We start from the raw sequence: 14811 nt of genomic DNA, 5'->3' as shown, positions 1-14811 counted from the left end.
ACTCAATTTGTAACCTGTATAACACCGGCAAAAATCACATTTGTGCAAAGGGCGGGGGACAGGCTGCATCACAGAAATGGGACTGATGGCTCAGTATAGCCTGCAGGCCTTATTCTTTTCAGGTTGTGCACTTCAAATTTGACTCAGCCCGGGTTGCAAATACAAAGCAGCTAAAATGCTTGCATCAGTCATCTCATTTATTACTTTCCTGAAATCAGGAGCTATGTCAGGGAACATGCATGAATCTTTATGATGCCTGAGAGCAATGACTCTCAATCTTCTCGACTGGAAGACCTCCTCCAGCTTTTGAAAAAGATGTGAACACACATTTTTCAGTTTCACCACAAAGCTTTTCATTTGCAAGTAACTAAAGTGAGGCAGAATTTTCAATGTTCTCTTATTATTTTTATTTTCTCCTATTCAGTTGTTTGCCAGCTTGCACTCATGAGAATGTCTGTGGCTTGAAGAAAACTGCAACAGTCTACTAAACCACCATTCAGAATTTTACGAAACAGCAATCATTCACAAACTGTGGGCTAAGAAACATCCATTGCTCTAGACATCTGTACATGTCTCGAGAATGCTTCTTCCAAATGGGAATCTGTGGTCAGGATCTAAGTGTTAACTTTTACTGAAAAGATGGCTCCTCTGTCAGTCTAATTCTGATTTTTTGTTTCCCGAGTGAGTCTGGATACAAACAGCCCGCTTAATATTCTGCAGATCATCATTCAGAAGAGTCATTTCAGCTAGAATCAGAGAGATTTCATGCTGGGCCTTTGTTCAGCAGCAAGGCAGTCACGTTATAGCAGCTTTATACTGGATGAGGTTGTTGAAGTATATTGTACTATATGTATGCCAGCTGCAATGTATCAGTGTTGATTTATGAAAGACAGTATAAAGCTCACAGGCCACTTACACACATTCAAGTGGACTAGGCTTGAATGCAGTGGACCCTACATCTGAATTTAGCTGTGCTTAACTTAGTGGTCTCCACATTTGAGCATCCCAGTCAACAATCATCCAATGTAGAGGCCTGCCTCAAGCTGGGAGCATAGGGCCCAGCTGAGAAAGGCATTTACGCATGTGCTTGACCACTGGTTAGTGTTTACAATTAATGAAGTGGACATGGCTTCAGCATGTGCTTTAAAGCTCCCCTGTAACTGGTGGCCAGACGAAGGGCTGCATATCAGCCACACTTGGAAATTGCTCCTCGGTAAATCGTGGCAACTTTAGTACCTCAACAGCTGACATGGTTAAGTGCTTTGTTTGCACAGTCTGCTTGCTTTACTATATGAAAATATCTCTGTTTCAATTTCTGCAAAAGTATTTTGAAAGAGACAAATTAACACAAGTCTGAACTTAGAAATAAAAAAAGGAAACAGAAGTAGAGGTCTGGGAACACTAACTGGCAATAGCCTTCACTGAACAAAATGATATACACATTACTAGTGCTAAAAGATATTGATAGTGGATAGGAATTCAAAGACTCGTTTTAAAGACAATGCCCCTCCCAAAGAAAGGCTGACTGCCAAATCCTATGTATGTGAAAAGCAAACCTATAACTACCAGTGAAGAACCTGTTTCACATCAAGCAAACGCGCCCCTGATTCACCACTCACCTCTACAAGCAAAGCACTTTTATCAAGTTCAATATAATGATTCCTCATTTATTCATTAAATGTAAGAGGAGAATCATGCCTATAAGGCATTGTAATTTGCTTGTATTTTCTTTTTAATCCCCTACAAAATTTGCTGATGAGGGAGACTGCATCAGCTTGGATGCAACCAAGATCTCTTCATTAGGAATGATCTCTCTGCTGTCGCAAGTCTCTTCAGGCAGAATTTCTTCTGTTTAACTTTTTACTTTGATGTTGAATCACTCCCCTTAGTGAAGGATCAGTGAATACAGGGAGACAAGGAATAAAGTGGCATAAGGTGTTTCCTTGGCAATGTGCATATCTTTGTCACCAGAACAAAACAAAATAGCACCAAATTACTCAAGAACAAAAGAAATGGAAAGGCTTTTGAAATCTGCAAGCCAGAAAAGGGAGCACTAATACCGTGCATGGACTGCTGCTCCACATGACAGAGAATTAACACACCTTTTGAGTTAAGAGGCTAACCATAGGGATAATGAGATCTAGTTTAATCTAAGCTGACATGTTTTATGTATACAAATAAATGGAAGACCTGGCACAGGCCATATTAACTCAGACTGAGCCTCTACTGTCTTTGAAAGCTTATTTTGCACAGCTAAGCAAACAGAGGAAGAAAAACAACAGTTAAATCACCCTTTGTAAAGGTGTCACTGAATGCATAAACTAGAATTTTTTATTTCTTCTTGCTACACATAGAAAAAATAATAAGGCACGAATATTTATGAGGGGCAAGTTGTATTTTTTTGTTAATGAACAAAAGATGAGGAAAAAACACATTAAATTTGTAATTAGTGCATGGAGATGTGATATAGTGCTGCACTTTGTTTAAAATTAACAATAAGATAAACAAGTAGAATCTTATATAAGATATTATGAGCTGGTACCATACAACAGAGAAATAAAACATGCCTCATAGCACATCTCCTTCAATAGGCGCAGCCCACAGAACGAAGAAGTTCATTTAGGCAGCCTTATAGATGCTTTGTTTCTCAGTCATAGTCTTACTATATTGGAAAACAATTGGTGGGATGTGCTTGGTCATCCCAAGGACTCACTAGTTCCAGGCAGGCTAGAAATTAGCAGCATTCTGCACATATGAAAAACACTTTTCACCCTAGTCATCCTCATACTACATAAAAACAGACACTGAAGTTTAATAACAAGAAGAGTAAAAAAGATTACATTTTCAAAACAGCTTATTGAAATTTAAGCTTCTTTGTCCTATTTGTCCTTATCCATGACTTAATCTGCTAATTCTTCTGAAAACAGTTAATAGAAGTTTAAGTCACATTAGCCCTTTTCAAAATGTTACCACATGAAAGAAAAGAAAAAATTGTCATCAGACATGACTTTTCTGAAAAAATGGCCACATACTTTGGACTCTCTTAAAAAATCCCATTTCCAAAGTTTTCGGTTTCTAAAATAGTTTTTTCTTTTCCCTCCAATTTTTCTTCAGTGGAGGCCGGTAAGAACATATTATTGGTAGCATATTATACCCCTTTATAGATCTATACAGATCATGGTCTATATCAAGTTTTTTAGAGGTATAATGCTTGGCAATGAGCAAAAAATTTTGCTGATGATGTACAGAAACATAACAGAGGTTACTTACTCCATGAAAAAACAAATGGAAAAATATTGCTTTATCTTGAAATAATAAGATGGTGTTCTGAACTGACAGGAGGAGTAGATCTGATGAATAAGCAAATATTGTTTTCCATCAGGTACTTATAGTAGAACCAAACTTTAGAATCGTATCCAATCTAACACTGTTCTGTATCAAAAATTGAGGATTATGGGCTTCAGCTACTGAGATAAAAACATTTGCTTTTGCTGGACTGCTGTGGAAGCAGGAGTCTCTGGAAAGGAAAGTGGACAGATAAGAAGAAATGATGACACCTTAAAACTTCCACAGCCAGATTCCCTGTAGCTCACCTGTTAGAGATAAGTCACATACTCACAAATACCTGTCTGACAATGTCTGATCTTGCTGATATTTGGGGTATGTTATGGAGGTTGATTTCTTCGCTGAAGTAGTGAGAAGGAGAAACTATTTTTTCTTGAAAACATTTACGTTTGAGATACCATAATTTAATTTATTGCCTTTAAACTTGTTTTATGTGTAAGTAAGTTAGAACCTGAAAAACAGAAGTATATCTTTGTAAAAGAGGCAGTTCAGAATTCAAGGGTTAGATTATAACATTGCAGGATTACATGCAACTACAAAATTCACCTGGATTTATTCAACTGTCTAATATAACTTTAAGTCCTTTTAAAACATTATTTTTGCTGGGAAGTGCAACCAGCTGCTCAAATGAATTGCTTATATTGCACAGAAAGGTGTGTGAAGAACACTCATGGAACCTGTCCTAGTATTCTAGCTAGGTTGCCTATCAATCCCTCTGTTAGGGATGAGATCATCTACTCATGTCAATAATAGCTTATCAGAAGCAATAAATCCATTGAGTAATTAAAATCCAGTACTCACGAAGAATGGGATAAGACCAGAAGCTTTGTCTTCATCCAAAACTTTCTTTAAGGCTGAACCACGAACACTAAATGTATTATCTGAAGAAACATTTTTAATCTTCACACCACCAATTAATGCAGCCCTTTCCACTGATGAATGAGCCTACAAGGAAATGGGCAGGTTTTAAGACAGATACCTTTTATTGTTAGGTAAGAAGTTCATTTGAATTTGAAAACAAAATATAATTTCTTTCAAGTAAAGCAATACTTGAGATCCTGGGACTGTTGCTGGTATATAACAGACACGTACCTCTCCCTCTTTCACAGATAGGCAGATGGATGGACACACATACATACATATATATACACATACACACACACACAAATACACTAATAGAAACCCTGAAGTATTCTTGAAACTATTGCCATGGCGTCATTCAGACAAGAGTTCAATTAACCTTAGTGAGAGCTTTAATTAACATGTTCACAATTAGGTAGAATTGATTAAGAGCGTCAGGATTTGGCTCCAAATCAACCAAAAGACATGCAGATAATCAGCTTGCCTGATAATGATTCAGTTGCTTACTAGCATATTTTTATGGCGTACAGCTTTGCTGAACCCTAAAAAAATGTACATGATGGTATGATATAGACTGAGATATTTTCTTACATTACCATTTTTTTTTAATTACCTACTGAATAAATTGTGGTTCAATCATTCATTCATTTTTGTAGGCAATTAAGGATCATTCCAAATATTTTATTTTATTTATAACCCATTTTATTTGAATTCCCATTAAATAATATTTTTTAGAACATAAAAGTACATCTCAGTAAATAAAAACAGATATCAATAAAAAATTCTTATAAAATTGTGAAGTACAATACTGTAATAACTCTATTAACAGTAAAAGGTATGTTTAGCCACAAAATACTCTCCTTTAGAGCGTGAATAAAACCAAAAAAAGCTATTTTACCTTCCACCTTCTAAAATTTCATTAATTGTCATTAATTTGAAAGAGAAAAATTCCTCACCTTTTCATATCATGACTATTCTCACTCATAATCTCCATCCTACCCTTGTTGGTTCTTCCTAGTGCCTACAAGAGCACTTACTAATTCTGTTCCAATTTAGCATATAATCACAGAAAAGATTAAGCCAAAACATAGGTTGAACAAGACCAGATGAATATAATGTTTCTGCCTTTCAACTTCACATATCGCTGGAATGATGCGTTTTAAAGGCAGATTTACTGTTAACTTGTATCTATCTCAGCAGTGCTTCTTGTTAATGTACTTTGGCAAACTTATTAGGCACCAGCTTGAGAAAATCTAGAAGTCTAGACTTAAAATATAACTAACTGCTTTTGAAGTGAAAAACAATGTGTGTACCATAGCAATATCATACTTCATTCAAGTGTACAATGGAAAGAGGTATTTTACAACTGATTTATACAAGAATTCTAAATAAGCAAACTATAATAATAAACTGAGGTTGCTAGCTAGTCAGAACCTCAGAATTCCTTCCTCAAGTCTCCAAAATTGTAGTAAGGCTCTGATAACTACAGCCATTCACAATCTTAAGGTTAAAACTGCCAAGATGCTTTTGCATTGTAACAAATCTTTAGTGACATGCTGCTCCATGGAATTCCTAGTCTTCAGGAAAGTACTCGGGAATCTCCCACCATCCTTGAGGAGAGCAAGGAACCAAACAGAAATAAGTGAAATGAGTGGGCAGCTGCTTAAGGTAGCCAAATAAACATGGCAAAAAAAGGTTGATGAAGGAAATAGCCTGAAAAAAATTGAGAATTTTAAAAAACTACCCTGATTTCTGTCCTGGTCCCAAACAGTCAGGTGTCTACTGTCAGGGGTAGCCGAACGATCCTCTCAGCTCCAAGGTCTCACATTCAGGGTCCCCTGCAAGAGGAGCCTCAGGCAGGATAGCCCAGGCACTAAAATACACAGGATCCTCTTCTGTTGTCTCCAAACCCCCAAGTAGTTATTGGGGAAAGCTTTGTTGCCAGTCCTGCTCTGTACTCATTAACACAAAGCAAAAGGATTTCAATGGGATGAAGATTTCCCCAAAATGCTGAGAAGCTAAAATGAGCTCCCAAAATACATGAGATCTGAGTTCAGCTTTCTGATCTGGGTCTCCGTACCGGCCAACTTTGTACCTCCCTCCTAATGCGTTCTTGCAGTGTTATGGTCTGTCAGTGCATTGTTTTCTCTCCCACAGAATGGCTTAGGCTTACTTTCTTTTGTAGTTTATTGCCTATGAATCACACAGGTCTGTTCTTAATGCAGAAGGACCAGTGAGCTCTGCAACAATCTGCTTTGAAAGGTCAGCAATAACTTAAGGCAAATCCTTTTGTAAACATAAGATCCTCTGACCTTCAGTAGGCAGAAAGGCCTGTCAGTCCTCATTTCAGATCAGCCACTTATATGGGACAAAAACAAGTAAAAGGCTTTGTGCATCACTGGGTCAGAATTTGAACTCTAAGACTGGCAGTCTGAGCAACACAGACCTTAGGGTCCCAGACAAAAAAAGGACAAATAACCTTTGTGCCTTTTGAAAAGTTATCTTTCCTCATATTTTCTTGTCCTGACTCTTTTCAACCTACAAGTGCAGTCCCTCTTCCCACCAGCAAAGAGCAAGTGTCCTTTTAACTTGTTCTCCAGTGCTTTTTAACACACACTTAGTTGTAAATCAAGGTAAGCCTGAAACCTGGCCATTTTATTCTGCATAATCAGATATTACTTTAAACTAAATATCAAATACTAAGGAAGTTTCTTCTATCTCATTGACATTTAGATAAGAAAATATCACAGCTATTGAGAAGAGCAATATTGCTTGGCCCTTCAGTAGGATTAGTGTGTCAGAAAGGTAAGAGCAGCAGAACTCACAAGACTAAAATTTGCTTTCATTAACAGTAAAAGCCTCTCATGGTCCTGGCCTGCTGAGAATTTAGCCTAACTCAGTCTGCTAAATACCACTCACAGTCAGAAATCACAGATTATGTATTCTGTTTTCTTAGAAGATTTCCTAGCTGTATTGATATATGGAGATTTTGGGAGGTTTTTTCTTTAAAAAAAGTAATGTTCTGGACTTCTTCAAGTACTACGACCGATTTGCTTTATATTCATGCACTAGGTTTGTCTGTGTGCACGCATCTGCACCCACGCATGCATACAGGGAGAGGATGTATGTGTGTTTCTTCGTACATGTGTTTGTAGGAGGAAAATAATGTATGCACACATGGACACACAAGCCTAGATGTAACAAAAGATGGTCTAAACTTACTCAACACAACTGAAATTAATACCTTACTCAAATACCTTTATTTACTTCAAATAAGCTCTTTTTGTAAAGAAGCAATACTTATGTAACACTGACCTCCGGATATTTATTCTTTGTATCATCATGGTAGTACACCTGAGATTCCAGCCCACTTATCATGTACAATAAGATTTAAACAAGCAAAACCAAACAGTCACCAACGCAAGGAGTTTATACTTAATTCACCTGCCTATTGAGATGGCTGCAATTGTTAAGTAGAGATCCTATGTTTCCATGTTTTTGAGAGGTACTCACCTGGTCAGAAGCATAGGCCACCAGCCTGCCCATGATGTCTGCTTCTGTTAGCTCAGGCTTTTCTGACTGCATCCGTCTGATAGTTTTTGTTCTTGCAGCAAGCAGTGAAATCAGGGTGGCCTCGCTTGCACTTCCCTGTGGGACAAATCAAAGGAAGGTTCAAAACGAAGACATTCCACAAGAAGACAAGCAACATTTTCTTCTGCATGGATCTGCGAAGTGGTTAACAGAAACTGTGTATCAGAAACTGCACGATCTCATGCTTTTTAAGAATATGTGTGACAGCAAGGGAGGAATCACTATTTGATCTTGGTCTCCTCCTTCTTCTCTCTTTAATCTCTATGCTTGTTCAGTTTAGGCACCAGCCTTGCAATCAATGCTAGAAAGCTGGACTCACAGACTTAAATGTGTGTGAAAAGGTTCTCGAACCAGACACCAATCATTTGTTAACCAGTAACAACGGCAGAGTAACTGTTGATTTCAGTTACTCTGGATTTCCGCATATTTAACTTCCGTCACAATCTGACTGTCAACTCTCATTTCTATCAAGCAACATGCATAATCATAATGCTTATTTAATATTTAGAGTTACCCTGGGCAAGTCAATTATTGTGGCTAAAAGAGAAAGCACACTGAAAAAGTAAAAAAGCTATGATTCAATACAGCTAACTGTATTTCAAAGTATGTTATGTATGTTTTCTTCATCAAAAACACACAGATGAAAGGAACAGTCACACACTATTTCTAAATTGCCCTTTGACTCACAAAACATGAGTTTAAATTGTGTCTTGGATACTCTATGACAACAAAGAGAGGAATTTTTTGTATCAATTGATCTGTAAATTTCATAAGAGAATGCAAGTTCCCACAAATTCTTTTCATGGTTTGCCTCTAGAACAGGCAGATGAAACATACTCGAAACTGCTCTTTTGAACTATAAGTAACAGTTTGTAAACACATGTTCATAAATTTCAATGGGTTTGGGTGTCCATATGCAAGACAGAGTTTTTAGGTACTTTCAAAGTTGAGCAATTGTCATGTGAATCTTCCTCTGCCAAGCATGTAACACTGCAATGAACACAGTTGCTTATATTAATAAGTATGTCTCAGAAATACCACCAGTGTCAACAAGCTAATTTTGGAGTGATATTTTCTTATCCTGTACCAAAATTCTATTCTCCCTCTGTTGAAGACCTCTGTATACTTACTAATTACAACCAATGTTTAAATATTTGGGAAGTCTTATTTCTTCCCTGGAGGTGGGCCTTATCCTACAGATTTCATACATGAGAATGATCCCATTTAAGTCAGACTTTCTCCTAATACTGAAGTTAGCTGAGCTATTTATATGAGATAAAACTGCCTTTTACACAGGTCAACATCTCACCAGTGAGTGAACTCTCAATCCAGCTGAAATTCAGCAGCCTCATGAATGGAGTAAGCAGGAAGGACAGTCCCTGAACATTTACTAAATGTATTGCCTTGACAAATATATTTTATCTGCCTGTCCAGTGGTGTGGGATTTGAGGAATGTAGACCCCAGGGTCTGCATCAAAGCACAAAGACAAGCTGGAGACAGTTTTGTGCATTTCTTATAGCTGCTGCTGCTGCATACAGCATTATGGCAACTGAAGGAAATATTACAGATACAGAATGGTATAGGAAAACAAATAGCCTTCTTGGGTCAAGTAAGGTAGAACTTCCATGTGGAGGCAAGGGGTGAAGGAAATTCTGTCCATTAATTACAGAAAACGTAATTTGGCAATCTCCCCATTTAATCTTATCTTGCATATGGTCTGTAACCAGATACTCAGAATACTCATCAGAACATCTGAACACTGAGAAATCATGCCTGTCTGCAGTTCTCAAAACTCATGATGCAAAAGCGTCTGCACACAATTATCTTCATCTTACACATACAGAACTTTCAAGATCTGATTCATCTTACTTCATCTGTCTAAAAAGTTAAATATTTGAGATAAAATAATTGTTTAGGGTCCCTTAGTGTTCAGTGGAGAGCGGTAAGCGTATCCAGAAAGCAATAATTCCATCTATTTTAGGCAAATATTCTGGACTGAGATAAATGGTTCCTCTAAAGGTACCTTCTTGTATGTTCAACTTTATCCGACAAAATGTGAGATGAATCTCACACAGAGTAAGTTTCCTGATGAGAAACTTCTGTCATCATGTCTCTGTTAGCAGAACTATTTCTGCCATGCTCAGCACAACATTACCTAAGTAACAGTGGAAAAAAAAAAATCTGTGCTTTCTAACAGTCCTGTGAGCTAGAACATGACGACTTGGGTCATAATGAAGTTGGGCAACATAAAGCCTGTGTGCAAGACCTAATTCCATCTCATATCAGGCAAGTCACTGGAAACAACCTTTCTAAACCTGGGTTCTTCACAGTAAAGTTAGCTCTAGCGCACTTGCATTTAATACATGGGAAATAATATTAATTATTACTTTTATTAAAATATGTATGTAAGGGGATACATGAAAATCTTTCAAATTTATGTGGAGAAAATTTTTTTTTCTTCTTTTTTTTTTTTTTTTGTAATGATAAGGCCTTGTAAAACTGTTAGTGTCTTTCCAGGACATGTAAGAAATATGCATATTAAAGAAATGCACACAAATATATAAAAGAAAATGGCTGTAGGAAATTCCAAGGGTTAAGGCATTAATTTGAGATCTGGAAACTTAAGCCCCCACTATTCTGGAGACTGCCTGGCTGGGTGGGCAAATGACTCTTAGGCTCAAGAATAGCCTCAGCATTCTGAGGAGTGCCACAAAATGTCCTGGCATCCTGGCTGTTCATCCAGCTGGGACATAGCCTAAAGGCACCCAAACCCAGTAACTTGGAAATGCTTTTGGATGTCTCATGATAGACATAGGCTTCTTCACCTTGCCTCAGTTTCCGTAAATCACCTTTTTTATACTGAAGCTTACAGTGTTTGCAGAACCTGGTTTATAAGGCTCTTCTATTCACTTGGCATCAAAGTCTTGCGCTAAATATTTTTGAGGAAAAAAACCCTTGGTTCTTGAACTACTTGGCTAACTGACAAGAAAGATAAATCAGCAGTGTTCCTTGCCAGGCCAAAGATAGGCTGAGTCTCATTTTGCTTCACTCTTAAAATACTTTTTCTTTGCAGAGCAAGAAAACTCTTTAAAATTCAAAGTAGATACACTTTTCAGCAGTTTATCTAGAATGAACAGTAGGATACAAGCTTCAGGAAGAAAGTTGCTTTCTCACTTATTTTTAAAAGCTGTTTTTTCTCCTCTTGAATGCTGTATTCTGCATTAAGTGAAGGATGATGATACCTTTCCTTTTACCGCAAGCAAACAAAGGTTGCCATGGCAAGCAGGCTCAAGAGGCGGAAGAAATATCAGCACAAGCTGATGTTCGTGTCCACCAGAGCTCTGAACTGAAATTTTCTTTCATCTTTTGCCATTTTCAAGTGTCATCCTGCACTCAACAACAAAGTGCTTCATATTGACATAGACTTTCAAATGTAATTAAGAGCCAATTTTCACAGGCTCAGTTTTACCCAATACCACAATAATTACTTGGTATTTACCAAGAGAATGACTGGCACTTTCACACGCTCATGTTGTCTTTGCCTCACACTCTCTTATTTGTATCATTATTGTTTCAAGAGCAAGACAAGAAGATCCGCAGCACAAATGAATTCATCGTAAGCAGGAACACAGAGCCCACTTTCGATTCTTGAAACTGACTGGTTTCTGATGAAAATTACGGGCAATCCAGCATTGTCAGCCTGGAAGGGCAATATTTCCTGCTGATAATCATCAGGCATAATTGCTTGCTTTTACTGGTACAAAATAAATACTGTTGAGACACATGATGAAAGCTTGATTTCTTGAGCATAACCCCCTCCCTGGTAATTGTAATGAAAAAGATCCTAACAGAGCAAGCAGATGAGTAAAGAGTTATTCTGGAAATACACTGGTGTAGGTGCAGCTCCGCCTAGGAGAATCATAGCAGTTGGGTTAAAGTCATACTGGCCTGGGAAGATGTTGGGAAGAATTAATTGGAATATGTTGTAGGCATTTGCAGCTGAGATCAAAGAAAGAAGCCCCCACTTCTAGCATCATTACTTACATGAATGATCCTACCCACCTATGGACATTCTCACAGAGCACCAATCTTTCTGAAAACCTGAAAGGAACCCATTGGCAGAGAAAAATGTATCTTTCCTTTATTAGTCTTTTGGTATGAAGGTTTTACAAAATCATAAAGTCCAGAAATGCATCCCATATTCCTTCTCATGTCCCCTCTTACCTGAATGACTCCTCCACCTTGGCCATCCTTCCCAGCTAAAAACTCTTCAGGCAAATTAATCATCTTCCCTAGCCAATCCAGCATGACAGTCTCCAGCTCTGTGCAAGCTGGACTTGCGGCCTGTGTTGAAAAATAGGACAGAGGGAATAACCTCACTAGATCATGAAGAGAAATAGTATCTACCAGAGCAAGAATAACTCTTTCTCTCTCTCTCTGTCTTTTGACTATAGAGGAAGAGACTAGATGACTAACTTCACCAGCTAAATTAGGGACCTGAAGAGCATCTTGTGCATGTTGTTTCTAATACTTACTAAAAAAATGTCAAACTGAGCCTCACATAGAACCGTGACTATCAAATGTCAAAGCTAGGATTTGCATCTTACATATTTTTTTTTCAACATCAAGTACCAACCGCTTTTGACAAGAGCCCATCTCATATGAATGTGGGGTTTTTTAACACAATTTTCCATTGATCCAGATGATAAGAGAAGTAACAACATTGGGTGATAGGCAACAGTCATACTACTTAATGAATTACCAGTAAGTCTGCACTGCTACCACTAACTCTAAATGCTGGTGATTTTTTAAGGGCAAAACTTCTAAGAGGAAATAGCCTTTTATTCCTGGAGTCATTCAGGGTGTCTATGTGAAAAGACTTAATTAGTCAAGGTAATTCACCTATAAAAATAATCCTGTGACTTCACTGCTATTAATCAGTAATTTTATTGAAGAATGTTACTGAAATGCTTAAAGTCTTGGCAAGGTGAAGCACCATTACCACATAGCAGTACATACCCCAGTAAACTTACCCAAGAGAAGCCCACACATCCTATTCCACCACACAACATATCTGCAAGAAGAGCTGGGAAGGAAGAGGCTGCAGGGAAGTAGGCAAAAAAGTACGGACTGTGCCAATGAGTCACCTGTATTAAGGGAAAAATAGTCATTTTTAACTAGTGCAGGAAGCAGAAACAAATTGTCACAAAATCAGAAAAGATTACAGGTTGGGACCAGTCAAGAGTTTTTGACAGAGGATCCCATTTTTTAGAAAAGCTTACCTTGTTTTTTCTCAATTTTTTATCTACCTTTTACTCAAATTAGAAATAAATTAGTTCTTGCCTCCACCTCCCAACAGTTCCAAAATCAGAGTTCTCCTTTTTTCTGCCTAGAAGACAAGAATTGCATGGGCAGTGGCAGCATGAGTTTCTATGCAGGGCACTGTTCTTGAGCCTCTGCTTTCAGGAACTCTCCAGCATTTTGTTCTTTCATCTCTGTCATGTGACTGACTTAGCAAGAGTGTCTTCACTGCAGCAGAGGTCCACAGAACTCTCTTGCCCACACTCCGGAGTTATTTGCTAAAATTCAGGCACTGAATCTGGCCAAACAGCTCTTCACCACGAAACGAAACAATCCATTCCAGTATCCAATACCTTCTGTAGAAGATTAAACTATCATCTCCCTATAACATGTTGTGATTTATGTACAATTCCACTTTATATGTACTAATATGAGAGAACAACACAATAACTGCACAAATTGTAGTCAGTTGTCTTGCAGCAGCAATATTTAGAGTTATCTTATGCAACATCTAAGCAATTTTAGGATCTGTGAGATACTTGATAGTGCTCCACAACTCCAATCTAATAAAATTTGAGAACAGGAAATGTACTGCCATGCTGCAATGTTCAGTGGAAATAATGTGATACAATATATTTGGCAAAACCAGCTCTCACATTCAAGATAAAAGGCAAATTTTAGAAAAAAGTGTTTCTAGAGGATTAGATGGACTATAAGCAAGAATTCAGCAGAATGTGCTTAACAACTTTCCAAGGCTGGAAATCCAGAGGCTGCTGAGTTATTGAAGCCTAGCCTTTTCTTACGCTGTTTTGTTTTCCTTTCTTTTAATACTGGAGTTCTTCTATTACAACTGGAGGATGGTAAGAACATACATTCTTTTTTGCCTGACTCAGTGTTTCCTTACTGTTTTGTTCTGCATTCCCACCGCTGATTAATTTTACATTTCACACTCCTCTCTCTCCCAGCCTGTGATAAGGTTTCTGGTTCTGGAGCTAACTCGGGGATCACTGTACCGCACTGTTCTGCATGCTGCAAATATCCCTTTTATTTCCTCTTCTAAACTTCTTCATGCCAACAACCAGCTCTTCTTTAAGGGACACGCTCCATGCTAAGTGGAAACTGTCTTAACTCTTGCACACACAATGAATCAGATATCACTTTCTCTGCTGTAGTATACCATGTATAGTATTTCGGATGCCTTTATCTCTTTCATATGAAAACAGCTCCTATCCACTACAATTTTCCACTGTCTAAACTAGCCCTGTACCTGGTATGTTCAAGATTTCACTTTTACTGGTCACTAGGTCCAAACCAGCTCAAATCAGGTATCCAAAGACAAGCCACTGAGAACATTTTTAGCTCTATCTCATATCTGGTCAGGATCTCTTTCTTTGCTGTAACAAAGTTTTAGAGCACTTGTGGCAAACACCTTCCTTCACAAATCAGAAAAAAATGGGATGGGACTTGATTCTTCACAGGAAAAGAATAAACAGATAAAAAAATACCCAATATACATTGGTCCCTGATAGGACCCACATGCACAGACTTTCACTGACGTCCATAATGAGCCAGGGCTGCCACTGTTCATCTCCCCAGCTCTAATCCTCTGTGATCTCTAAGACTTGTGACATTCATCTTGGGTTAATCAAGTTAAACTGCCTACTTGCTGGGAGCCATTTGTTTGATGAAACACAGCAGATTCCAGTTGCACC

General features: G+C 37.9%; 1 protein-coding gene across 1 annotated transcript in view; it reads right to left on the bottom strand.

Annotated features, from left to right (window-relative positions):
- The window catches only part of DDC (dopa decarboxylase), a 47154-nt gene that overhangs the window by 28759 nt on the left and 3584 nt on the right, over positions 1-14811 (bottom strand). Inside the window, exons 2-5 of the mRNA XM_009819569.2 lie at positions 12832-12945; positions 12023-12142; positions 7720-7854; positions 4147-4290 (exon numbers count right to left, since the gene is read on the bottom strand). Coding sequence (XP_009817871.2) covers positions 4147-4290; positions 7720-7854; positions 12023-12142; positions 12832-12945 — 513 coding nt within the window. The remainder of the gene's footprint in view (positions 1-4146; positions 4291-7719; positions 7855-12022; positions 12143-12831; positions 12946-14811) is intronic.

Source organism: Gavia stellata, chromosome 3 (genome assembly GCF_030936135.1).
Source record: "Gavia stellata isolate bGavSte3 chromosome 3, bGavSte3.hap2, whole genome shotgun sequence".
Taxonomy (NCBI): domain Eukaryota; kingdom Metazoa; phylum Chordata; class Aves; order Gaviiformes; family Gaviidae; genus Gavia; species Gavia stellata.
This window is presented reverse-complemented; position numbering and strand designations above follow the sequence as displayed.